This window comes from Urocitellus parryii, chromosome 2 (genome assembly GCF_045843805.1).
Source record: "Urocitellus parryii isolate mUroPar1 chromosome 2, mUroPar1.hap1, whole genome shotgun sequence".
NCBI lineage: Eukaryota > Metazoa > Chordata > Mammalia > Rodentia > Sciuridae > Urocitellus > Urocitellus parryii.
In genome coordinates this window covers 96132827-96160600 of record NC_135532.1, presented here as the reverse complement: position 1 = coordinate 96160600, position 27774 = coordinate 96132827, and the positions used below count along the sequence as shown (strand labels likewise).

At 41.0% G+C, this 27774-nt stretch overlaps 2 protein-coding genes across 2 annotated transcripts in view; both read right to left on the bottom strand.

The window, feature by feature from the left end:
- Window positions 1–770: 770 nt before the first annotated feature.
- On the bottom strand, window positions 771–2317 carry LOC113179357 (U8 snoRNA-decapping enzyme-like). The gene is made up of 3 exons (XM_026383930.2): window positions 2180–2317; window positions 1823–2092; window positions 771–971 (listed from the first exon to the last, which is right to left on the bottom strand). Exons 1-3 carry the CDS (start codon window positions 2315–2317, stop codon window positions 771–773), a joined length of 609 nt encoding a protein of 202 aa, XP_026239715.2.
- Window positions 2318–12595: 10278 nt separating this feature from the next.
- Nek11 (NIMA related kinase 11) overlaps window positions 12596–27774 on the bottom strand; it is a 347795-nt gene continuing 332616 nt past the window's right edge. The window contains exon 17 of the mRNA XM_026383853.2: window positions 12596–13646. Coding sequence (XP_026239638.2) covers window positions 13427–13646 — 220 coding nt within the window. The 3' untranslated portion in view covers window positions 12596–13426. The remainder of the gene's footprint in view (window positions 13647–27774) is intronic.

Here is a 27774-nt window from a genome sequence, read left to right as displayed (position 1 = left end):
ATTGAGTAGCTACATAACTGTTGAAACAACAGAAGGCCTTAATGTTCAATTATCAGTTCTGGGAGGGTTTTTGTCAGGGGAGGGCTAATAAGGGGCTGGATCAATTCCTTCCTCAGAAACTAAGGTAGCTAAAAGACCAGGCACCAGGACTGAGGCTTAGCCTCAAGGTCAGCCCAAGAAGACCTTGACCCTATCTTAGCCTTTATGCTTAGTTTCAAGGAAGAAAACTGTGAGGTATCCATTAGGACCTCTGCCTACTTTCAGGAGCCCACAACTATGGAATCAACCCCCAGGGAAGGGTGGGAGCATCTCAGGGAGCAGAGGGTCCTCTGCCTCTGCCCTCCCCAGTGAACGAAAGCTGGGCTAGCCCATGGAGAGCAGCCATGCGCATAGGAGATGGGGAAGTCCCGCCTCAGGAAGGCGCAGGGAGGATGACAAGGCAGGCCCCACAAATGCCACTTCCTGGTTAACCTAGACATGATGGGACAGAGGGGTCAGACTGTGTGTGGTCACAGGTTGTTCCTGTGCAAGCCTGGGGTTTTCAGGCTGTGTATGCACATGCATAAAGAGGAGGCCGACCCTGAGAATCTGCCAGGACTGCTGGAATGAGCTATGAACTTCTGTCCCTGATGTCCTGCGTTTGGAAGGCCCTCTGCTCAAAACACATTGCCTACACATGTCTTTTTAATCTGGTATTACCTCTCAGGCTCAGAAGAGAAAACATTCCCCTGTCCCTTCATCCCTCCATTCCTAGTACCAAGGTCCTAGTCTCAGGTTCCATGGGTCCTTGGAAGGTGATGAGCTGGGATCTTAAGGTTTGAGAAAGAGCCAGGTTCCAGAATTTGTAAGTCACGGAGGGCTTCTAGTAGCTCCTCCCGGGCATTGCCAATAAAGGAATTCTCCAGGAAGGCAGTCAGGCCTCCCACACCATCCTGTAGGGTATACAAAGGCACCTGCACAAGGCCCAGAACCTGTGAAAACAAGGAGACAGGACATTTGGACCCCACCTAGCTTGTCATGTTACCTCAACCCTCTGCAACGTATCTCTCTAGAGCAGAGGTCTTAACACCAGGCAGAACCAGCCCCAAGGCTCAATCCTCAGTGAAGCAGACTGGGTCCAACCGCGAGCAGGCACCTAACCCAAGACGTGGTCTCTAGGTCCATAAATGCTACTCATTTTTCCTACCTCTTTCCCTGAAAAATTTAGTGACTCTCTGGGATTCAGACATGGTTCTAGAACCTCTAGGTACCAGAGGTTCTTGAATGTAGAACCTACAGCAGCTGTTTCAGCCTCACTTGGGACCTACTGAAAAATGCAAATTCTCCAGACTTTCTCCAGCCCCACCTCTCCCCAGCAGTTGGGGATACATACACTGTTTTAATATATGTACTGCCAAAGTGAGCACAGTAATCGCTGTTTTAATAAGTTTTCCTCCTCTTGATTCTGATACACGCCACCATTTGAGAACCTACTTCTATCTCCCTACTCCCCTAGCCTTGAGCATCAGGGCTATATTTTCTACCTATGAAAAATAAGGGCCCAAAGATAAGTGCTTAGAGTGTCGCCACTGATCCTTATCACATTATCAATAAGGAACAGCAGAGAAACCTGGTGGGCAGAGGCCAGTAGATGGGGAAGGGAGACCAGGTTGGCAGTACTCAGTACTATCCAGATTAGAGATAAACAAAATCCCAACTATTCCTGGAAATTGGGGAAGAGTGCATGGTTTGGTTGGAGGTTTCCTTTTTGGCTGGGAGCCCATGGGGAAAGAGAGAGAGAGAGGCAGGTGGGATGTGGGGCAGCACCCAGGCTGGCCCCCACCTCCAGCCCATGTTCTTTGGCTCGTGGTGCGCTAGCTTCCAAAGCCTCCAGCTGCTCTAGGGTCAGAAGCTTGGTGTAGAAGTGGGCCACTATATTTGGTTTGGTCCCGGCGCGTGAGCTTCGGTGATCTGTGCGCTCCACGCGGAAGGCAGACGCTGCCTCTCCCAACTTTTCCTGCAATTCTCGGTTCAGCCCGTCCTCCAGGCTGCTGTCCTGCATTTCCATAAAGCCTCCTGGGAATCCCAGGCGTCCATCGAACCGCATCTGCATCTGAGGGAGGGGAAGTGGGGTTGGCTGCGACACTGAAAAGGCGCGCAGAGTTGGAGCAGGGAGTGGCCAGGCGCGCCCCCTACTCACCAGCACTGCATACCGCAGCGGGATGCGGTGGAAGAGCATCCCTGGGTTGGGTGCGTAGAGCAGTACGTAACAGAAGTGTCTCCAGTTGGGACCCAACTCCAGGGCCTCGGCCAGTTCCACCTTTTGGAACCGGGCCATGACCCTAGAATTCCTTGGGTTTTGCTGTTGGCCCAGGTGTCCAGGCGGGCAAGCTTCCCCTAGGACCTCTTCGGGTCTAGGCGGGTCTGTTAGGGCCCATCTCTACGGGGCGCAAGGGCTGGACCGAGGCGTCCTGGGGCCTGGGGCGTAGTGATTGGATTGGTCGGCAGCCAATCAGGACGGGGCTCTCAGGACAGGATTAGGAGGGAGTTGAGACCCTTGGGAAATGGAAAGCTTCCTTGGGATTGGGGCCTTAGTCAGGGCGGGGCTAAAGGTGTGGCTGGTGCTCTGAGCTCAGCAGGTGGATGCTTAAGTCATAGTCTGTATGACATAGTCCCAGGGAGGTCTGGAGAGCTGGGAGGCACAGGTTTTGTAGTCTGAGCAGGATGTAATTATTGAGGAGTCCTGGGAGCTGAGGAACTAGAATGTTGAGAGAACTACCTCAGGTTTGGTCTGGATGGAACCCCGAAGCAGGGGGCTTGGATTGGTTTGAGAATGAAATGAAGCAAGGCTGGCTTCCTTCTGTGGGAATGGGAATGGAGAGGAGTGATGGGTGTGAGAACTACCTTGGCTGGAGAAGGGGTGAAAGAAAACTGGGGGAAAGTTAGGCTAGCTTCAGGCTACAGTTTCTGGCCTGGGTGAATAGGGCTGGTATTTTTTTGAGATGGGATGGTAGGAAGGAGGTGGTCAGGGATCAGAGGCAGCAGGCACTGGGCAGTGATGGGGGTGGAGAGTCTGATGGACAGTAGTGGCACATGGAAAAGCCACAGGATCCGAAGAGATTTTTTTCTGGGGAAGGGAGGTGAAAGAAGGTGCTGTGGGTGAGACTCATGGCCAGGGAAGAGATGTGGGAGTGGTCTGAGGTACAAGAAGCCCCCTAAGCTTCCTGGATTTTACCCACAAGCTCCCTCAGACCTTTGAGCAGTAAGAGAGGGTGGAAGACAGGAGGCTTACCTTGCCACAAGGCAAGGGCCTCTCCAGGCATGATGCTGCTGATGGAGGATTCCCAATCCAGCACCCCAGCTAAGTCTTCACCCTGAAGACTGCCCCGATGCCCAAAGTCCTAAGTTTATTACACCAAAGGAATGAGGAGGCAGCTCCTTGAGAGGGCCCTGGGCATAAAGTCACATCCAGGAAATGACAGCCCATGGTGAGCCCAGAGCTCTCCCAGAATCAGGCTTGTGACTTAGCAGTCACTTAACTCTCTCAGGTCCCTGGCTGCTCAGCTGTTACATGGAGATGATCCCCACCTATTAGGATGCCGAGTGATGTAAAGCACTCTGAATTTTGTGCCAGGCACAAAGTGAATGTAGCAATTCTTGGAGTGGAGGATGGGGGCACAGTGCTGAGTCTTAGGTTAAAGACCCAGGTTTGGAGCTCAGCTGCAATCCTGATCCCTCAGCTCTGCTAAGAGGGTTGAGCTGTTCTTGGTATCATCTTTCTCAGCTTGGTCTTATGAGTAGCAGGGCAACATCCAACATCAGGCAACTGGATGGAGATGATGAGGCCCTAGGTGTGGTACAGTCCTCCCACTAAGAGTTCTAGGGGAATGGAGAATGCTTCTGGTTAAACATAGGGTCACCTTGCAAAAATGGTTTTAAGAACTTCCAAGGTCCTACCAGAATCCATGGGGTTGTTGCTGGGACATGGTTAATTTTTTCAAATTTGTTTCAAGTGCATACATAGTTAAAAAAAATGACAGAGACAGAGAACCATTGTCATCTCCCTGGTTGACAATGGTTCACTATCACTATCACTCCAAGGTTGCTTGGTTTCTCCTAGATGACTTTTAAAAAAAAATATAATATAGGGTCAAACCTGCCCTTTCCAGATCATTGACTCTTCAATGACTTTGGAGACAAGAGTTTTTTTCAGGATTAATTGAATTTGGAGGCATCCAAGATTCCCCCAATCTTATCATGCTTTCAGATTGCTTTCTGCTTTTGCCAATCTTGTCCCTGTCCCTAACCCCTATTCTGCCATGCTCAGACATATTGCCCTGTAGTCAGGACTAGAGTTAGAGGTTAAGTCCTGTGCTAAAAAGCTGTTTTAAGATTACAGTGGTTCAAAGAGACAAAAAAACTCTGTGGTCATCCTTGGAGATTCTACAAAGCCAATTAATTATTTAAAAATAATAAGGAAAGGAATTAAGCATTTTTATTCTCTTTAAAATATGGGTTTTACCTCAGGGCTAGTAAATAGTAGAAGAGGGAAAATTTCTTTTATGAAAGCATTGCAGCTAATCAAATAAGGAGAAAGCTAATCAAAAATATTAAACTTAAAAAATTGATGCATCCTAAGTAATTATCAGCAATGGTTATAAATAGTATAGTTATTGTTTACCTCTTGATGGAAGAACACACCACCTCCTATGAAATATTCTTGCTAAAAAGTTGAAGTTGAATCTCAATCTAACAACTACCAACATATAAGAACTACAAAGGAACATCATTGTCAAATATCAGGAAGAGACCAGCATGATCCATGCCGTAGTGAATTAGAATTAGAGACATTAATATGAACTAATGTTTAGATACAGATGTCTACGTATTATTTACAGATCTGAGTTTATACAGGGGCTAGTGTACACACTTATAATTCTGTGCTCTGTCATTTGAGAGGGTCTAGAAGCAATGATAGCACAGTAACAAGAAGCTTACTTTTTGCCCTGATCTTGGTTTCTAACATGATTTTTCAAATAAAAAAATACAAGAGAAATGGCTGGTTCTAGTGTTTGGCAGGAAATATACATGAGGAATAGATACTGTGCTTGGAGCACCTGGTTTGCCAGAAGTATGAGAGAGAAAGGGGAGGAGGAGGATCAGGAAGAAAAGGGAGGATAGGAAGAGGGGGTGCATATAGGTAGAAACATGTCAAATGTCCAAGTGAGAAAGGCACAAAAACCTAAAAAAAAAAAAAAAAAGAGATCTCAATGGCTAGAGCTGATACAACTTAAGTAGCAAAATAAAGTAATATTGGATTATAACCCAAAGTACCATATATCTACCATTTTATGCTGACCTAAATCAATAATAGCTAAGTAAAAGGAAATATGGGAGAAAAGAAAAATCTTCCATGCAGAAGAATTGAAAATATGTGGTACTCTGTCGTCAAGGAGGTGTAGCATCAGTTCTCTACCTTCAGGTGTGCACTGTGAATAGAGTGACTCCTTCCTGAGAGCACAGGATGGAATCAGGAGGCTGAATAATAGTCACTTTGTAGACAAACTTGATAAACACTACCTTACTCCGTTGTTCAAGCTCAATGGAACACTGGTAAGTCATGGTGGGCGAGTGTACCTTTGATATAATGTGATGAAATGATATAAGGATACTTTGGGGCTTGTCATCTTTCTCCCCAAAAGATAACCCTGATATAATCATAAAAAAAGCACCAGACAAATCTCAATAGAAGGACATATTATGAAATATTTGACCAGTAAAGCTTCAGTTATCATCTTGGACTGTTAGGGCCATGGAAAAGAGACCAGAGACTGGATGGCTTACAAATAACTGAAGTTTATTTCCCACAGTTCTGGAGCCTGGGAAGTCCAAGATCAAAGGCCTGGCAGATTTAGTGTCTGGTGAGGGCCAGTTCTTGCTTCTCAGAAGACCATTTGTTTTTTTTTTTTTTTTTTTTTTGGTGAAACCTCACAGGTGGGAAGGGGCAAGGGAGCTCCCTAGGGTCTCCTTTATAAGATCACTAGCCCAATCCATGAAGGCTCTGTTCTCATGACCTACTCACCCTTTGAAGGTCCCACTTCCTAATACCAACACATCAGGGGTAGGATTTCAATGTATGAATTTGGGGTTGGGGGATACAAATATTCCATCTAAAATTGTCATGCTGTTTCTCAGAAATGACTGAGAAACTATTGCAATAAAATAGCCTATTATTTTGGAACAGAAAAGGGACAATAAATAATAACTAAGGAAATCTGAATAAAGCATGAACTTTTATTAATAATAATATATGAAGTATATTCATTATTGATTCATTATTATAAGAAAGGGACCATTCTAATGTAAGATGTCAATAGAAGAAATTGACTAGAGTGTATGGGAATTCTCTTTTACTATTCTCACCATTTTTCTCTAAGTATTTAAGACTTCTAAAAAATAAAATGTATATTTTTTAAAAAATCAGGAAGATGCAGTTAATAAAAACTAGACTAAGGAAAGTTTACAAGACAAATGGTCTGTTTTTTTTTTAAATAAATGAATTACCAATGGAAAAGAGACACGGAGGTAGACCCCATACATTAAAAGAGATTCATTCAGAAGACATGAATACAAGTAATTGGACCATTTTAAAATTCTAATTTGAACAAACAAATTTAGAAAAGGTTACACAGTAAGATATTTGGTGTAAAGAATTATTATTAATTATTTGGGGGTATTATAACAGTATTATGGCCATGCTTTTAAGGGTTATTTAACTTTTAGAGATTATGCAGAAATATAAATAATGGTATTAAAAAATCCAGTGAGGCGGGTAGATGCCATGGGTATAAAAAATAATTGTGGCCATGAATTCATAATTTTTACATTGGGTGTTGGGTTTATTAACAGCTTTGTTATGTCATTCTTTTATATAGTTGAATGTTTTCCATAGTAAAAAGTTAAAAACAAAAATATCTTTGGCTTCTCATGGAGTTAAAGGTAAAGGTTACAATTTACATTTGAATAAAGCTTTGCATTTCACAAAACCTTTTCACTGACAAGTTCCCTTTTCATTTAGGAGAGAGAAAGAGGTAAGGATCTAGTCTCACTTTTTAGTCATTAAGAAAACTACAGGGAGCTGGGGTTAGAAGAAGGGTGAATGAACATGTTCAATACATCATATATGCAAGTATAAAAATATCACAGTGAATTCTATTGGTTTGTAAATATTTGTAAGTATGTGTTAGTAATTATAATAAAAGTGGTGCTTAGCAACAAACAAACATCTACCATCTGCCCGGTAATTTTAACCTGTTCTGTTCAATCCTTGTGAGAGTTTCCATTGCTTCAAATATGGAGCCAAGGTTGAACCTCTGATTTAGAAAAAATATATATAATGGGGTAAGGGGAAAGAGGTACCAACAGCTAGAGCCAGTTGGAGTTTATCTAATAGACTTCCTGAAAAAGGTTAGATGATATCACTATTTTTAGATATTCACATACCTGGAATCACATCTAGCGGACTCAAAGGAGATGGCATCCTTTAGGAACCCGCTCTGTTTTTGAATATTGGTATATACAGCCTCAAAAATATCTTTTGCTATAATGTCTGGCATCATTCAGTAGATTCACTTCATCATAAGAGCTAATTTTAAAGACACTTCCAGTGTCAGGACTGGACCTTTTCACTCAAATATCCCAGAAGCACCTCCAACCTGATACACCCAGGAACAAACTCCGCATTCCTGCCATCCTCTAGTCCTCATCTAGCGAGCTCTGTATCCTCCACCCATCCCCTTACTAGAAACCTAGGATCCTCCACGATAACTCCTCTGCCTCCTCTCCCCATCTAGTCAGTTCTGGGTTGTCTCATTTCCCTCTCATCTCAGAATTCCTTGACTTCATCAGGTCTTCATCTTTTCTCACTTGGACTACACCTCTTACCACCTACCTTTCTCCATTCTCACCTTCCTCAAACCCATCCTCCACAGGGTGCCATGATTCAGCCAGAAGTCAATAACTCAATACATCAATATCTCCTGTCTGTCCCTGACTACAGGGCATAGCACAGCAGACTCAACAGCTCACAGTAGAGCTTTGCCTTCTGTGAGGTGATCTATTGCAAAAACTTTGTAGTGATGACACAGCATTATTTCAATGTCTGTGGATAAGAATTAAGGAATGGTTTATCGGAATGGTTCTGCCTCAGGATTTCTCATGAGGTTTTAATCCAAATGTCAGTGAGGGACTCAGTCAATAGAAGCTTGACTAGGGCTGGAGATTTTCTTCCTATAGCTCCTTGACATTGCTGGTAAGTTGGTACCAGATATTGGCAAAAGGCCTCAGTTTCACACCACGTGGTTCTCTCCATAAGGTTGCTTGAATGTCCTGCCAACATGGTGGCTGGCTTCCTCCAGAGCGAGTGATCCTAGAGAAAACAAGTTGGAATCTGCCTTTTATGACTTAGTCTCAGAAGTCATACTCCACCATTTGTACAGTGTTCTATTGGTCACACGGGTTACCTGATGCAGTGTGATAGGGATCTATGTGGGGCATGAATATCAGAAATGAGGATCACGGGGGCCATCTTGGAGGCTGGCTACCACCTCTTCCTCTCTAAATCTTAATCACACTTTATGTGCCACAAGCACCCAATGATTCCAAGTTCCTAGAATCCCACATGGCTATGTTCTTCATTCTTGTGTTCCTTATGCTCATAAGATCTTTTCCTATTATTTGCTTGGTAAATTCTTGTCACTCAAAATTGTGTGCCTAAATTTAGATCCTGATATAAGATGAGAACTCAGTACATGTTAAGCTGAAATCTAAAGAAGAATTAGACCATAGCTTCAGAAAAGATGGTCCAGGTAGGCTCCATGCTCCTATTGAGTGTTGCCTTGAAACACACTGAAAGCCAGAAAAGAGAGCATACATGGTTCACCTGGGCTGTTTTGAAAAGGGATATCCCTATTTCTAAGAAGTCATAGTCATAAAACTGGTCATAAAACTTTCCCCAGATCAACAAAAATTAATGCCAAAAAGCACAAAACTTGAGGATTTGGTGTTCGAGAAAATGATGTTGGGAAAAGGGAAGACATTGGTTAGCTTGTTGCCATAATATTGCTGCATAACAGTCATAAAACCTGATCAGTATACAATAATAAACACTGGTTTCTTGCTCAGAAGTTTGCAGATTGCCCAAAATGACTTTTGCTCTATTCCATATTGGCTGGGGTGACGTTGAATCATTCTGTGGGTTACATCCAGAGCTCTCTGCCTCAAGTCTCTTATCATCGTCCTCTAATCTGGGGGCTAAATGGTGATGACAGATGTGCAAGTGAACAGAGCCAACTGCACCAACATATTTCCAGCCCTGAGTACATCACTCAGCCAAGACAAGTTCCACAACCAAACTCAAGAGTGAAGTAGTAGGGAAAATATTGAAAACTACAAAAGTGACAACAGTCAAGGGTATAGGGAGAGAAGAATTGAGCTGGAAAATTCAAGCTCCTGAGGCAGGAAAATTCACAGTATTTTGGAAAGACAAACATGTTTCTAGCTATAGAAAGACTGCCTCCTGTAGTAGACCTACAAATTTACTTTGACAATATTCCTGTTGGAGTCAGGTTTTCAATTCTGGATGTCTCAGTCTGTTTTCTGATGCTGTAAGTGAACACCACAGACTGGGTAATTTTACAAAAAAAATAAAGTTCTATTCAGATCATGGTTCTAGAGGCTGGGAGGTCCAAGATCAAGGAGCCACACCTGGTGAGGGACTCTGCAGAGACCTGAGGTGGCCTAGGGCATCACATAGTGAGAAGGCTGCCTAAAAGAGACAAAGCCAAACTGATTTTTATAACACACCCACTCTGGAGAAAAACCATATAGCCCATTAACCCATGACTTCATTAATGGATCCTCTGTGAGGGTTGAGACCTCCTGATGTCATTACCTCTTAAAGGTCACTCCTGGGGCCACCTCTCACTACCTCACCATGGGGATTCAATTTCAACCTGAGTCTGGGTGGGGACATTCAAACCCTGATTATGGTACTTGTAGGGAATATTTGTGAAGACCTTATTTTATAATGTATATTTGTTGAACCAAATTTATAAACTTCCTGATAAAATTAGAAAAGAACTGGGAATCCTGGGGTCTGGTGATGATTACTTTGAAGTTCCATAGGCAGGGTGGGGAGATGTCCCGTTCCTCACGACTAAAACACTCAGGGTCATGCCAGGGGAACCAGGCTGCATGACAGAACCACACAAGAGACAGAGAGACCTTTTTCTTTGGGGTCCTGTGGTGGCTCCTCTGACCTTAAGGGTCTGCAGAAAGAGAGCAAGAGAGCACGTGCTGAACCTTTTTATTGAGGAGAAGCCATTCAAATGAGGCAAGGGGTCAGATTTCAGGGGGCTGAGTCTAGCTTCCTGATGTCTGCTGTCAGCCCATTGACTGACATCTAGGAAGGCCACTCCCAAAGGCAGAGCAAGAGAAAGGGACACACAAAGTGTTTCCATGGAACATTCTATCCCAAACAGGGCAAGGGGTACTATCACAAAGGAACAGGTGAGCGTAGCTCAATCCATAGGGTGACAGGCCTACGTCTGAAGACATGTCCTCAACCTCTGGACTGGTACAATGTGTGTGTGCCTTTTCTGAGCTGCTCTCTGTGAGATTTTCTCACTCCTTTGTTGGTTCCCAGCTGGTCAAGTGCCAGCTGAAAATGTCAAAGTGATTATTATTATTTCTCGTGTGGGGGGGTGCATTTGTATGATAATAGCAGGATGTTAGAAGCCTAAGGAAGCATTCAGGGGCAAAACACGAATGATGGAAGATCAGGCAGCCTAAAAATAAAGTGAAAGATCCTCCTCCAAAGATGAGGACTTTTTATAGCATTTGAAGCACTTCTACATAATAGGCTGAACCACAATGACAATTTCACTTGATTTAACCCATTACACTATTTTGATTCTCTACAGCAATGTTTAGACATAGGCAGGAAACAGGTGGAGAGGAAGTGACTTGCTCTAGATCACACAGTAATGGCAAGAGTAAGTCTAGAATCCAAGTCTTCAAAAGAATTCAATTTCCCCCCATCACACAGGTTGTGGCAGAATTATTTGAGAACATTCTTTACTCTGTGTCCACCCCAGCCCTGTCCCCCATTCTCTCTTTTACACATACACCCCTCTCTCCTCCTTATTGTCTCACTACAGCTCCTTTACCATCTTTGTGGCCTGGCCCCATTACCTTCTAACCCATTAGTCTTCCCATGACCTTAAAAGACTGTTTTGTGTCCCCTGCCACCCTCCCCCTTGAGCTACTGCTCAATTTGTCTGCTTCCTTTATCCTGAGCCCACAGTGATGGCTGGACTCTTTTATAATACACCTAGAGCTTTTGCTCCAGCCTCAGCCCCGAAGACATTAAATAATTAACTTCTATCACTCCCCTTTATCTCTGCATCACCCAAAATAGCTAGTGGCATTTCCTCTGCATAAATAGAAAGCAGAAAGGTCAATTGGAGTTTGTGAAAAGTGTGTGTGTGTGTGTGTGTGTGTGTGTGTACATTTTCTTTAATAAAGCAGCAAGGCTATCCCCTGATACCTTTATCTGTTTCATACTAAGCAACTTCCTATTTCTTTGATTTAGTTATTAATTCCCATATTGAAGTGGCCCCAAATTAAGATTGGGTATAGCTAAAAGAGAAAGAATTTTCCCAGTAGTAATGATAAGGAGATATTTTCTTCAAGTCATGTTAAGTTTTGCTCTCAACTCCCATTTCAGTAAACCAAAGGAAGGATAAACTTAAGTAAGCTTCTCTTATGAGAAATGATTATCCTGAATGATATTTCCGCAGCTCTCTTTTCTTATAAGCCTGATGTGTTGTGGTATACAACACAAATCTCTGAAGGGTAAGATATTTTGTTTGTTCCTATCTCCTTAGAAACAGATTTTAAAATGCAGAGCATTATTATCTGAGCATGTTAATCTGTTTGTGGAAGATGGTAGAGACTGAAATTTCTGATAATTTCCTTGTCAGACCCAGCAACTTGTACAAGCCTTCTTCTGCTCTAATGTTGTAAAAACCATCAGCAGAAAAACTCAGAAACTTTTTATTAACTTAAATTCTACTGTTGTCTCCCTTGTTCGAGACCTACCTGCAATCCATTTGGTCATAAAATGCCAAAAAGGCTCCCGAGTGCTCTTCTTGGGGTGAGGTCTCTTTCCTATTAACACCTTTGGTGGCTTGCACCAATAATCCCAGCAGCTCAGAAGGCAGAGGCAGGAGGATTTTGAGTTCAAAGCCAGCCTCATCAGTGGTGAAGTGTTCAGCAACTCAGTGAGACCCTGTCTCTAAATAAAATACAAAATAGGACTGGGCATGTGGTCCAGTGGTCGAGTGCCCCTGAGTTCAATCCCCAGTTCCCACCACCCACCAAAAAAAGCCAACATGTGTTTTCTTTTCTCCTTTCTACTAAGTAATAACTATTATTTGAAAGTAGCGTCACATTTAACAAGATACTTTTACATAAGGAAAAGATAAAATAGGTGATTTTGTAACAATGGAATATATATTTATTATGAATAGAAATCTTCAGTTCTCCACAGGCGAGTCTGGGGAATAAATCCCAGAAGGGAATTGCTTTTTGTATTTTAATCCAGGTTTTTGTATTCTTGTACATCTTGCTTGCTGGTCATGTAAGGGAAACATGGACCAAAAACAGGTGCTCAGCAAAATGAAGAGAAAACAAGGTGGGAGAGCAAAGAAAACTTTCTGAGGAGCTGTCATCCGAGAAGAGACCTCGTGAAAAAAGGGAAATACAGGGGTAAGGGAATTTGGGCCCCAAAGCTAAAACATGTTGGGGAAATAGCAAGAAGGCTAGAATCACCAGTATCAGGAGAAAAAAAGGTGAAAAGGAAGGTGAGATATATATATAAAATCAAGCAACAGTAAATAATAAAAAATAATAATTGGGGAGAGAAAGGCCAGTCTGACTCCTTGGCAGCCCAGCTTGTCAGAGAGGCCAGTTCCAACAGCTCTCCCAAGCAAGCTGGTCACAGTTCATTGAGACTAAAGGCAGCCAGGCCTAAGCTCTGTCCTCCAACTAGGGATGGCAAAGAGCAGCTGGCTTCTCCTCAGCCATCACTGGGACAATCCAACCCTGTTGGGAGCCTTGAGGCAGCATGAGGGAAATCCTTTACAGGATGCCGAGACCGATCTGCAAGCTTATCTCAGGACAGAAATCAAACAACTCATATGGCCCATGACTCCAAGAACAGGCAGCCATGCTCACTCCTCCTAAACGAGTCATTAGAGAATGGAAGTTAAAGATGGGAGCTCCAGTTATGTGCTCATTTCCCATAATGAAGTCCAGCTTATACAGTTCATGGATTTTCACAGAAACTTGTCTACTTGAACTTCTGCTTGTTTGTCATGGTTCCTTAGTGAGGATCCTGGAGAGTGGGTTCTTTCCTCATTGTGGTCAGTAACTGTTCCTCAAAATAGAGAAGCTGGTCAACTTCAAAGCAGTCGCTGGCCCGAGGGACCACTTTTTCGAGACACTCCCGGATCTCTGTTTCACTGGCATTCTGATGCCTTGCTCTCTTGAGGTAATTGTAGACCTCCTCAAATACTTGTGTTCCCAGCTTCTGCATGGCCAATCTGCCAAAAAAAATAGAAATTATTATAAAGAGTTATCCATGGAGATGGCCTGCAAAAAAATGTGGTTTTGAAATTATTGATTATATAAATAACATTGTCATCCTGGGATTTAGAAAAAAGAAAAGTAAGATACAATGTCACCCTAAACATTCAAAACTATTCAATAAAGAATCCTTGAATGTCCGTTATGTTCCAAGTACACTTCCAGGAATTGTGTATATAGCAGTAGATAATTTAGGTAAATTTTTGCCTTCATGTGTGTATCTAAACACACACACAAACACACAAAATGTATGAGCTAGTTGTAAATTCTTTTGTGTTAGAATACAATGCTAAGTATCAATGATAATTCCTCTGAAAGGAAAACTACCCCATTTATAATAGCCTCAAAAAAAAAAAAACTTGGGAATCAACAAACATGAAAACTACAGAATGCTAAAGGCAGAAATTAAAGAAGACCTTAGAAGATGGAAAGAAATCCCTTATTCTTGGATAGGCAATATAACCATACTACCAAAAGCACTGTACAAATTTAATGCAATTCCAATCAAAATCCCAATGACATTCCTCATAGAAATAGAAAAAGCAGCCATGAAATTCATCTGGAATATAAGAGACCCAGAATAGCTAAAGCAATCCTTAGCAAGAAGAGTGAAGCAGGTGGCATCACTATACCAGACCTTAAACTATACTACAGAGGAATAGTAACAAAAACAGCATGGTATTGGCATCAAAATAGACTGGAAGGCCAATAGTACAGAATAGAAGACACAGAGACTAACCCACATAATTACAGTTATCTTGTATTAGACAAAAGCACCAAAAAACGTACATTAGAGAAAAGATAGCCTCTTCAACAAATAGTGCCAGGAACACTGGAAATCCATACGCAACAAAATGAAATTAAACCCCTCTCACCATGTAAAAAACTTAACTCAAAGTGGATCAAGGACCTGGGAACTAAACCAGAGACACTGCATCTAATAGAAGAAAAAGTTGGCCCAGATCTCCATCAGATAGAGCACTAATCTCTAGGATATATAGATAACTCAAAATCTTAACACCAAAAACAAATAACCCAATTAATAAATGGGCCAAGGATTGAACGGACACTTCTCAGAAGATGATATACAATCAATCAACAAATATATGAGAAAATGTTCAACATCTCTATCAATTAGAGAAATGCAAATTAAACTACTCTAAGATTTTATCTCACTCCAGTTAGAAGGCAGCTAATAGGAAGACAAACAATAATAAGTGTTGGTGAGGATGTGGGGGAAAAAGGTACACTCATACACTGTTGGTGGGACTGCAAAATGGTGCAGCCAATGTGGAAAGCAGTATGGAGATTTCTTAGAAAGCTGTGAATGGAACCACCATTTGACCCAGCTATCCCTTTCCTTGTACTATACCCAAAAAGCATACTACAGTGACACAGCCACATCAATGTTTATAGCAGCACAATTCACAATAGCTATACTGTGGAACCAACCTAGATGCCCTTCAGTAGATTAATGAATAAAGAAACTGTGGTATATATACACAATGGAATATTATTCAGCATTAAAAGAGAATAAAATTATGGCATTTGCAGGTAAATGGAGGGGGCTGAAGAATATAATGCTAAGTAAAGTTAGTCAATGCCAAAAAACCAAATGCCGAATGTTTTCTCTGATTTAAGGATGCTGATTCATAATGTGGTTGGGGGAGGGCATGGGAAGATTAGTTGAACCGTAGGTATGGCAAAGGGGGGGGGGATGGGAGGGTAGGGAGCATGGGGGTAGGAAAGACAGTGGAATGAGATGGACATCATTACCCTAAGTACCTGTATGAAGACATAAATGGTGTGACTCTACTTTGTGTACAACCAGAGATATGAAAATTGTGCTCTATATGTGTGATATGAATTATAATGCATTCTGCTGTCACATATAAAAAAGTAAAGTAAAAAATGGGGGGAGGAGAAGAACTCCTTTATTAATTACTCATCAGCCATTTTCTACCCACTTTACCTTTCCAATTTCATGTAATCTTCATAATGGATTTATGAGGGGAGACATTCTTTTTAATCCCTATTTTACAGATGAAGATCTGAGGCCTAACTCGGTGGCATTCAAGTTGGTGAATTTTTTGTAGTCTTCAAACTATAAAAATTCATTTTTAATGGCTCCATAATGTTCTACCGAGTTAATGTGTGAACATTTACCTAATTATTTCTACATTAAATATTTAGTTTTTTTCTACCCTTTCACTATAAGAGTGTGTGAACATATGGGGCTTATAGATTATTCATTTAAGTGAATATTTTCTGGCATCAGATTTTTAGGAGTGTTTTACATGGCTATATTCACTCTGTAAATTCATATTTATATTTATGGTTTCTGTATATATGTTGTGCTTGATCAAAAGAATGTGGGCTGGTCACAGCAGCACACATCTGTAATCCAGAGACCTGGGAGGCTGAGAGTTAAAGACTGACCTGGGACAAAGTGAGATCTGTCTCAAAAAACAAACAAACAAAGAAAGTAAAAATTTTGTGGGAATGAAATTATTACATCAAAATGTATAAACATTTTTATGACTTTGACCTTAAAGAAATATTTCTCTATTCATTCAGTGGATTTGGTAAAAAGAAAATGTCTTTTTTTTTTCTCTTCAAAAATGTTAAAGCATCAATGCTAACCAGCAAAGATGGATGTTGACAATAGCATTGAAGGCATTAGAGACTTTATTTCATGAGTTTTTATTGTTTGGGTGGTAGAGTGTATACTCAAATGCAGATCTCAGAACTCCAAGTGCTGAGGAGACCAGCAGCCCTTGGACCTCCTGTTATCCAGTGTGAATGTTTTACTTCTATCATGAAACTTTCAGGACTGATCCCAACATTCCTGACATCCCTAGTCACCTCAGACATACCAGAAATCCAAACAAATTTTGGATTTTGCTGACACTTATCAGACCTGGCCCTGCCCCTCTCATTCACTAGTAACTTTAGCAAGGAGCCTGCTGTCTTCCTCCCACCTCCTACTCCCATCACCACTCTTGACCTCAGTGTTCCTGGTCTCTCTAGTTTTGGACTACCTGACATCCAATGACCACTTCCTCTACCTAGCTCAGTTGCCCTTTCTCAGGATGAGACCCTTGAATTCATCAGCCTGAATGACACATGGCCTGGGATTTTTATCTTTCTACTCTCTGATTATTTCTCTATACCCTCCAACCATACTTATTCCAGCCACTTTTTACTTCCTAGTGACCTCCAGTCCTTTGACCCTACCACCATGATAACAGCCACTCCTTCCCTTTATACCCACACTTCCCACCTTCCCCCACTTAAATTTAATGGTTGCTTGATGATCTTATACCCTCATTTTTGCCTGGAAAAGTCCTAATGGTAAAATATAATCATACATGGACCCATGATTGTACCCAACAAAATATTTCTGGAGAAAAGTATTCAGTTGTGCCAACAAGTCTCATTTAAGTTGATGAGCACAATTCACAATGGTGCTTGGTACTTCCCAGTGATCCTACTATACTTCCCTAGTATGCCTTTGTTCTTATCCAAAATGACTATTTCATACCTTCTGCATTATTCTTAAGCTTGCTCAGCCCTCACCTTTGTTCTTACTGAATGACTTCATCTCATATCTCCCTGAGAAAATAGAAGTGACCACATAAATATTCCCTTATCTTCTCAGCACCCAAACTGCAGTGACCATATACTTGGTTTCCTCTCCTGTCCCTAATGGAGGGATTATTCCTGCTTCTATCAGAGACACAACCTACCTGAGAGCTCTGGATCCTGGCCTCTGTCACCATCTCTGTGACTTTTCCTGGAGCAGTTATCTTCTTTCTTTCTCTCATCATCTCTTTCTACCTCTATGGATCATTCTTGTCAAGAGACCACTGTAACCTATTCCAAATAAAAAAAACCTCCCTTAACCTTCACATTCCTCCCCATTTCTCTTCTGTTTCCTTTGGTGATTTCACCAGGATTTTCTCCTGTCACGTTGGTTGCTTTCTTATAACCTCCTCTGCTGACTCCTCTTCCTCCTATCCTGGATCTCTACATTTAGTAGTACCCCTAGGCTTAGTCTCAGACCCCCTTTGTCCTCTGTTTTCAGGATGCCTAAGAGAAAAGTCCTTCCTACCTAGTCCCAGATTATCATTGTTCATATGCTGAGAATTTTATCTGATATGTTTTGTCTGATATGTGTCCTGTGCCTCCACCCTGCTTTTCACTTAGAACTCCAGGCTTGTGAACTAATTGCCCACTTTTTGTCCCCAGTTGCTAGGCTAATAGGTATCTCATGTGATTTCAGCAGGGCTAAAAAAGAGTCTTAATTACTTCCTCTCTCCCTCTAAAATATATGCTGGTTTTATGATATTTTCTAGCTTAAATGACACTAGTATCTATCCAATTTTGTAAGTCAAGTTATTCTTTTTTCCATATTTTTATTGATGTGTTATAATTGTACATAATGGTGGGGACTCATTGTTACATATTTGTGCATGCACACAGTATAAGCAATATAATTTGGCCAATGTTGCTCCCCAGTATTTTCCTTCCCCCTACTCCTTCCCCTCTAGTGTGTTTCTTTTACTCTATTGATCTCACTTCAATTTTCAGAAATTTCCTTCTCCCCTTTCTTTTCTGTCTTCAACATATCAGATAAAACATATGAATTTTGACTTTCTTAGTTTGGTTTATTTCACTTTACATAATGTTCTCAAGTTTTATCCATTTTCCTGAAAATGGAATAATTTCATTCTTCTTGATGGCTGAATAAAACTCTGTTGTGTATATATATACCACATTTTCTTTATTAATTTATCCATTGATGGATACTTAGGTTGGTTCCATAGTTTGGCTATTGTGAATTGTGAAATTTGGCTATAAACATGGGTAGGTATGTATTGCTATAGTATGCTGACTTTAATTGTTTAAGATAAATAGCAAAAAGTGGTTTAGCTGGATCAGTTATTCTATTTTTTTAAATTTCATATCTTTTTACTTATTTATGTTGTCTTTCTTTTTCTTTTTTTTTTTTATGGTCCTGGGGACCAAACCCAGGGTCTCATACATTGTAGATAGGCATTCTACCACCAAATTATATCCATCATCCATATTTCTTTTTAAACATAATATATTTTTAAGATGTACAACATGATGATTTTTCAGTGGGGATATCAGAGATTGAACTCAGGGGCACTTGACCACTTAGCCATATCCCCAGTCTTATTTTGTATTTTATTTAGAGTCAGGGTATCACTGAGTTGCTTAGCACCTTGCTTTTGCTGAAGCTGGCGTTGAATATGCCATCCTCCTGCCTTGGTCTCCTGAGCTGCTGGGATTACAGGCACCAGGTGATAATTTTTTTTCCTGCAGTGCTGGGGATGGAACCTAGGATCCTTCACATGCTAGGCAAGTGCTCTACCACTAAAATACATCCTTAGCCCCCATGATATCTTGATATACTTAACTTTCTATACCTTTATTTCTCACATTAATCTCATAGGGATTAGCCAGACTCCTTGTGTTCCACAAACTGATGAAGAAACAGTTTTTCTTTTAAATTTTTAATTCATCATGGACTGATACATGAATCTACTGTCCATAATAGGTAGTCTGTGCCTCATTCAGACTTTTCTGAGGAATCCAGGAGGGAATCAACAGTGGAAGCACTAGGAAATCTGTGAATCAGTTTGGCAGGTAAATAGGACACAGACAAATGAAGGTGAGAAGCACATGAACATGATGCTTAAAGAAGGCTTAGTATTTGACTTAGTATTTGTGATTTTTTTTTCATTTTATGATGATACAAAATGATATGTGTACAGTTGAAACTGTACTTTAAATTTTGAATTTCTATTTCCTATGTTAATGATAGGCAATACGATTTCTCTTGTGATGTTGGGCAGCAGCAATGAGCTGCATCTCCCAGTTAGTTTGAAAGTAATGAAAGTAATCAATTTATACTCTGCTGTGTGCTACATTGCCAGTGGTTTTTGGATATGGGTGTTCAATAAATTATACAAGATATAAACACTTTATTATAATAGTGAGCTTTATATTAGATGTTTTTGCATAATTTTGTAGGCTAATAAGAGTATTCTGAGTGTTTAAGGTAGACTAGGGTAAGTTAGGATGTTCAGCATGTCAGGTATTAAACATATTTTTGACTCTAAATATTTTTAACTTAGTATAGGTTTATCAGGACATAACCCCACTATAGGTCAAGGAGCATCTGTAGTCATGTCACCTATTGATGATAAGGGAATCCAAGAAAGTGCCCTTGGCAACTGTAACAACTAACAGTTTTTTTGAACTTTCTCTAAATGTCAGGGCTTATACCGATTTACCTCCTCATATCATCCATTAAATCTGCATAACCCTGTGAATAGATATTATTGATATTCTTTTTTTTAATAGTGGGTTAGCAATAACATTCTTGCACACAAACAAGAGATACATTTATTATTTGACTTTTCATTCATTGGTAATTATTATTATAAGCATTCTCTGCTCCAGTCATTTCTTCTCACTTTTGACTGCATTCTCTTTTTTTTTTCTTTTTTTTTTATTGGTCGTTCATAACATTACATAGTTCTTAATACATCATATTACACGGTTTGATTCAAGTGGATTATGAACTCCCGCTTTTACCCCGTATACAAATTGCTGTATCACATCAGTTACCCTTCCATTGATTGACATATTGCCTTTCTAGTGTCTGATGTATTCTGCTGTCTGTCCTATTCTCTACTATCCCCCCTCCCCTCCCCTCCCCTCCCCTCCCCTTTTCTCTCTCTACCCCTTCTACTGTAAATCATTTCTTCCATTTGTATTAACTTGTCTTACCCCTCCTTTCCTCTTATATGACATTTTGTATAACCCTGAGGATCGCCTTCCATTTCCATGCAGTTTCCCTTCTCACTCCCTTTCCCTCCCACCTCTCATCCCTGTTTAATGTAAATCTTCTTCTCAAGCTCTTCGTCCCTACCCTGTCCTTGTTTACTCCCCTTATATCAAAGGAGTCATTTGGTATTTGTTTTTTAAATATTGACTAGCTTCACTTAGCATAATCTGCTCTAATGCCATCCATTTCCCTCCAAATTCTATGATTTTGTCATTTTTTAATGCAGAATAATACTCCATAGTATATAAATGCCACATTTTTTTTATCCATTCATCTATTGAAGGGCATCTAGGCTGGTTCCACAGTCTTGCTATCGTGAATTGAGCTGCTATGAACATCGATGTAGCAGTGTCCCTGTAGCATGCTCTTGTTAGGGCTTTAGGGAATAGACCGAGAAGGGGAATAGCTGGGTCAAATGGTGGTTCCATTCCCAGCTTTCCGAGAAATCTCCATACTGCTTTCCAGATTGGCTGCACCAATTTGCAGTCCCACCAGCAATGAACAAGAGTGCCCTTTTCCCCGCATCCTCTCCAGCACTTATTGTTGTTTGACTTCCTAATGGCTGCCAGTCTTACTGGAGTGAGATGGTATCTTAGGGTAGTTTTGATTTGCATTTCTCTGACTGCTAGCGATGGTGAGCATTTTTTCATGTACGTGTTGATTGATTGTATGTCCTCCTCTGAGAAGTGTCTGTTCAGGTCCTTGGCCCATTTATTGATTGGGTTATTTGTTATCTTATTGTCTAATTTTTTGAGTTCTTTGTATATTCTGGTTATTAGGGCTCTATCTGAAGTGTGTGGAGTAAAGATTTGTTCCCAGGATGTAGGCTCCCTGTTTATCTCTCTTATTGTTTCTTTTGCTGAGAAAAAACTTTTTAGTTTGAGTAAGTCCCATTTGTTGATTCTATTTGTTAACTCTAGAGCTATGGGTGTCCTATTGAGGAATTTGGAGCCCGATCCCACAGTGTGTAGATCATAACCAACTTTTTCTTCTATCAGATGCCATGTCTCTGATTTAATATCAAGCTCCTTGATCCATTTTGAGTTAACTTTTGTGCACGGCGAGAGATATGGATTCAGATTCATTTTGGTGCAAATGGATTTCCAGTTTTCCCAGCACCATTTGTTGAAGATGCTATCCTTCCTCCATTGCATGCTTTTAGCCCCTTTATCAAAAATAAGATAGTTGTAGTTTTGTGGATTGGTTACTGTGTCCTCTATTCTGTACCAATGGTCCACCCTCCTGTTTTGGTACCAGTACCATGCTGTTTTTGTTACTATTGCTCTGTAGTATAGTTTGAAGTCTGGTATCACTATACTGCCTGATTCACACTTCCTGCTTAGTATTGTTTTTGCTATTCTGGGTCTTTTATTATTCCATATGAATTTCATGATTCTTTTATCAATTTCTACAAGATATGCTGTTGGGATTTTGATTGGCATTGCATTGAACTTATATAGGACTTTTGGTAATATCGCCATTTTGATGATGTTAGTTCTGCCTATCCATGAGCAGGGTATATTTTTCCATCTTCTAAGGTCTTCTTCTATGTCTTTCTTTAGGGTTCTGTAATTTTCATTGTAAAAGTCTTTCACCTCTTTTGTTAGGTTGATTCCCAAGTATTTTATTTTTTGGGGGGATATTGTGAATGGAGTAGTTGTCCTCATTTCCATTTCCGAGGATTTGTCGCTGATATACAGGAATGCCTTTGATTTATGCGTGTTGATCTTATATCCTGCCACTTTGCTGAATTCATTTATTAGCTCTAATAGCATCTTTGTAGACCCTTTTGGGTCTGCTAGGTATAGAATCATATCATCTGCAAATAGTGATAATTTAAGTTCTTCTTTTCCTATTTTTATGCCTTTAATTTCTTTCGTCTGCCTAATTGCTCTGGCCAGTGTTTCGAGGAGTATGTTGAACAGAAGTGGTGAGAGAGGGCATCCCTGTCTTGTAACAGATCTTAGAGGGAATGCCTTCAATTTTTCTCCATTCAGAATGATGCTGGCCTGTGGCTTATCATAGATTGCTTTTACAATGTTGAGGTATGATCCAGTTATCCCTAATTTTTCTAGAGTTTTGAACATAAAGGGATGCTGTACTTTGTCGAATGCTTTTTCTGAATCTATCGAGATGATCATATGGTTCTTATTTTTAAGTCTATTGATATGGTGGATAACATTTATTGATTTCCGTATATTGAACCAGCCTTGCATACCAGGGATGAATCCTACTTGATCATGGTGTATAATTTTTTTGATATGTATTTGAATCCGATTCGCCAGAATTTTATTGAGGATTTTTGCATCAAGGTTCATTAGAGATATTGGTCTGTAGTTTTCTTTCTTTGAGGTGTCTTTGTCTGGTTTCGGAATCAGGGTGATGTTGGCCTCGTAGAATGAATTTGGAAGTTCTCCCTCTTTTTCTATTTCCTGAAATAGCTTGAAAAGTATTGGTGTTAGTTCCTCTTTAAAGGTTTTGTAAAATTCTGCTGTATACCCGTCCGGTCCTGGGCTTTTCTTAGTTGGTAATCTTTTGATGGTTTCTTCTATTTCCTCTATTGTTATTGGTCTGTTTAGGTTGTCTATATCCTCCTGACTCAATCTGGGCAGACCATAAGACTTAAGGAATTTATCTATGCCTTCACTATCTTCTATTTTATTGGAGTATAAGGATTCAAAATAATTTCTGATTATCTTCTGTATTTCTGAAGAATCTGTTGTGATATTGCCTTTTTCATCCCGTATGCTGGTAATTTGGGTTCTCTCTCTTCTTCTCTTTGTTAGCATGGCTAAGGGTCTGTCAATTTTATTTATTTTTTCAAAGAACCAGCTTTTAGTTTTGTCAATTTTTTCAATTGTTTCTTTTGTTTCAATTTCATTAATTTCAGCTCTGATTTTAATTATTTCTTGCCTTCTACTTCTTTTGCTGTTGTTTTGCTCTTCTTTTTCTAGGATTTTGAGATGAAGTATGAGATCATTTATTTGTTGGTTTTTTCTTTTTTTGAGGAATGAACTCCAAGCAATGAATTTTCCTCTTAGAACTGCTTTCAATGTGTCCCATAGGTTCCGATATGTTGTGTCTGTGTTTTCATTTAACTCTAGGAATTTTTTAATTTCCTCCTTGATGTCTTCTAAAACCCATTGATCACTCAGCAAGCTATTGTTCATTCTCCAGGTGATGCTTGATTTTTCCTTTCTTCTTTTATCATTGAATTTCAGTTTCATTCCATTGTGATCAGATAAGATGCATGGTGTTATCTCTACCCCTTTATATTGTCTAAGAGTTGCCCTGTGACATAATATATGGTCTATTTTTGAGAAGGTTCCATGTGCTGCTGAGAAAAAAGTGTAGCTACTTGATGTTGGGTGGTATAGTCTATATATGTCAATTAAGTCTAGGTTGTTAATTGTGTTATTGAGTTCAATAGTTTCCTTATTTAACTTTTGTTTGGAAGATCTGTCCAGTGGTGAGAGAGGTGTGTTGAAGTCTCCCATGATTATTGTATGGTGGTCTATTAGACTCTTAAACTTGAGAAGAGTTTGCTTGATGAACACAGCTGCACCATTATTTGGGACATATATATTTATGATTGTTATGTCTTGTTGGTGTATGGTTCCCTTGAGCAGTATGACGTGTCCTTCTTTATCCCTTTTGATTAACTTTGGTTTGAAATCTATTTCATTAGATATGAGTATGGCCACTCCTGCTTGTTTCCGCAGTCCATATGAGTGGTATGATTTTTCCCAACCTTTCACCTTCAGTCTATGAATATCTTTTCCTATCAGATGCGTCTCCTGTAGGCAGCATATTGTTGGGTCTTGTTTTGTGATCCATTCTGCTAGCCTATGTCTCTTGATTGGTGAGTTTAAGCCATTAACATTTAGGGTTATTATTGAGATATGGTTTGTTCTTCTAGCCATATTTATTTATTGATGTTAATAAACCTGATTTGTTATCCTCTTTGACTACTTTCCCCCCTTTACTGTCCTACCTCCCATTGTTGGTTTTCAATGTTATTTTCCATTTCCTCTTCCTGTAATGTTTTGCCAAGGATTTTTTGAAGAGACGGTTTTCTAGCTGCGGATTCTTTAAACTTTTGTTTATCGTGGAAGGTTTTAATTTCATCTTCTATCCTGAAGCTTAATTTCGCCGGATACACGATTCTTGGTTGTAACCCATTTTCTTTCAGTGTTTGAAATATGTTATTCCAGGATCTTCTAGCTTTCAGAGTCTGTGTTGAGAGATCAGCTGTTATCCTGATTGGTTTACCCCTAAATGTAATCTGCTTTCTTTCTCTTGCAGCTTTTAAAATTCTCTCCTTATTCTGTATGTTGGACATCTTCATTATAATGTGTCTAGGTGTGGATCTCTTATGATTTTGCATATTCGGCGTCCTGTAGGCTTCTAGAATTTGGGATTATGTCTCATTCTTCAAGTCTGGGAAGTTTTCTTGTATTATTTCACTGAATAGACTGTTTATTCCTTTGGAATGGAGCTCTGTGCCTTCCTGTATCCCAATGACTCTTAAATTTGGTCTTTTGATATTGTCCCATATTTCTTGGATGTTCTGCTCATGGTTTCTTAGCAGACTTGCTGAGTTGTCTATGTTCTTTTCCAGTTGAAATACTTTGTCTTCATTGTCTGATGTTCTCTCTTCTAAGTGATCTACTCTGCTGGTAGTATTCTAAATTGAGTTTTTAAGTTGGTTTATTGTTTCCTGCATTTCTAGGATTTCTATTTGTTTGTTTTTTATTACCTCTATCTCCCTGTGAAATTGATCTTTTACTTCCTGGATTTGTTTGTGAATGTGATCTTTCATTGTCTGATTTTGCTGTCTCATGTCTTCCTTGAGACTCCAGATAATCTGAAGCATGTATATCCTGAACTCTTTATCTGACATTCCATCAGTTGCAGCTATTACCTCTTCTAATGTTGAGTTGACCTGCATTGCTTGTAGTCCTTTCTTTCCTTGTCTTTTCATACTGCTCGCGTTTCTTTCTGCTTGGTGCAACTGTTGTGTTTTTGAAATTTACCGCCTGGCCTGTCTTTCCAGTGGGCCGCAGGTATCTTTGCTCCCCCCACTCCGGCACCTTGCCGCTCCCTAGTGCGCGCCACAGACTCCAGCCGCAGGGAGATTGCCTATCAGGCTATGCGCCCCTCCGTGCGGAGAAAAGGAGCTCCCGCAGTCGAACTTTGCACGATGGAAATCTGTCTGGAGCCCCTCGATTTCGCTGGAAATTGGTGGCGGCCGACTACGGGTTCGGGCAGGGCGGCCCAAGCTGCTCAGGGTGACCACCACTTTCAAAAGCGGTTGCTGGCTCCGGGACTTGACTTCTGCACCCGCCGCGGTGCCACCTGTGGAGCCGGGTAGCTGTGGCCGCATGGTTAGGGACCGGGCGGTAGAAGCGGCTGCTCTCAGAGCGAGCGCTATGCCTCCCGGGGGAGCCCGGATGGCAGAGGCAGACTGCGGGTTCGGGCGGGGCGGCCCAAGCCGCTCAGGGTGACCGCCGCTTGTAAAAGCAGTTGCTGGCTCCGGGACTTGACTTCTGCACCTGCCGCGGTGCTACCTATGGAGCCTGTTGCTTTGGCTGCGTGGTTAGGGACCGGGAGGGAGAAGCGACTGCTCCCAGAGCGAGCGCTATGCCTTCCGGGGGAGCCCGGATGGCGGAGGCCCACTGCGGGTTCGGGCGGGGCGGCCCAAGCCGCTCAGGGTGACCGCCGCTTGCAAAAGCGGTTGCTGGCTCCGGGACTTGACTTCTGCACCCGCCACGGTGCCACCTGTGGAGCCGGTTAGCTGTGGCCGCGTGGTTAGGAACCGGACAGGTGGGGTGGCTGCTCGCAAAGCGAGAGCTAGGCCTCCCGGGGGAGCCCCTTGCCGGAGTGGCTAATGTCTGCGGACTAGACCTCTGTGCCCGAGTGGCCGCCCAAGATCCACTTCTCTGGGACAAACTGTCACTTCCAATAAACCTACCAGATCACGGCTGCTCTCCTCTAAAGGGAATTATGCTAGGAGTTCCTCCGTATGTAGGCTGCAGCTGTCCAGGTGGGTCTTTCTTATCCCGTTAAAGTGGAGACGTTGGAATCGCTGCTTCCTCGCCGGCCGCCATGTTGGATCCTCTATTATTGATATTCTCATTTTTAGATGAGAAAATTGAGATACAAAGAGGGTAAATAACTTTTCCACTGCCACAGTCTGAAGTGGTGGAATGAGAATTTGAATAGTTTCACTCCACGGCTTATTCTTTTCATCAGCATGATATGGAATTTGGATTAAGGAGACTGAGGTTGAATCTTTGCTCTGCCCTACACTGGCTATGTGATCTTGGCCCAGTTACTTAATACTATAATCTGAATGTTAGTATCTCCCCCAAATTCATTTGCTAAAACTTAATTCCCAGTGTGATAGGCTTAAGAGGTAAAGCTTTTGGAATAGTGATCAAATCCTGAGGACTCTGGAATGAATGGGCTTACTCTATAAAAGAAATTGCAAGGTGTATCTAGCCCTTCCACCATATGAGGCACAGATGGTGACATCTATGAGGAAAAGGTCCCACCAGACACTGAATCTGCTGGTGCCTTGATCTTATACTCCCAGCCTCCAGAACTGTGAGCAATAAATTTTTGTTTGTAAGTTTCCCTGTCTCCAGTATTTTACTATTAGAAGGAACAAACTAACACATTTAACCTGAGCCTGAGGTTTTTCATTTTTAAGGGGATTTACACACACACACACACACACACACACACACAGAGCAGAGAATTTGCCACCAGACACTCAATAGCTATTGCTTTATTATTGTGGGCATTAATGTTGCTTTCCCCATAGTGAGTGGCACAGCACTATTATTTACATTTAACTGGAAACCTTAATTTTATAGTTTTATCCTTGGTTATGGAATATTTAAAATATTTTTAAAATTTTCTGTAGATGAATTTGGAAAGCATAAAAACACAAGGTGGTGAGCAGCACAGTAGTAATAGTAAAAACAAGTAATTAAATAGAAATAATCATGAAAGTTTAGCAGAAAGCATAAAGAGAACACATAGATTATTCTTTACACATAGTTTAAGAAAACTATGAAAATGATTTTATGTACTATATGAAATCCTTGAGCATGAAATATGTACGAGTCACTGCAGGAAAGTATTGGTGCAGTGCAATGTCCCTTTAACACTGCCATTTGAACAACCATCTGGGA

Excerpts from the sequence above, each read along its gene's own strand:
- LOC113179357 (XM_026383930.2), bottom strand. The coding sequence starts at position 2,317 with ATGGCCCGGTTCCAAAAGGTGGAACTGGCCGAGGCCCTGGAGTTGGGT. Across the intron at positions 2,093-2,179 it reads CGCTGCGGTATGCAGTGCTG|ATGCAGATGCGGTTCGATGG; the intron begins GTGAGTAGGGGG and ends CCCCTCCCTCAG. Across the intron at positions 972-1,822 it reads CCAAAGAACATGGGCTGGAG|GTTCTGGGCCTTGTGCAGGT; the intron begins GTGGGGGCCAGC and ends TTGTTTTCACAG.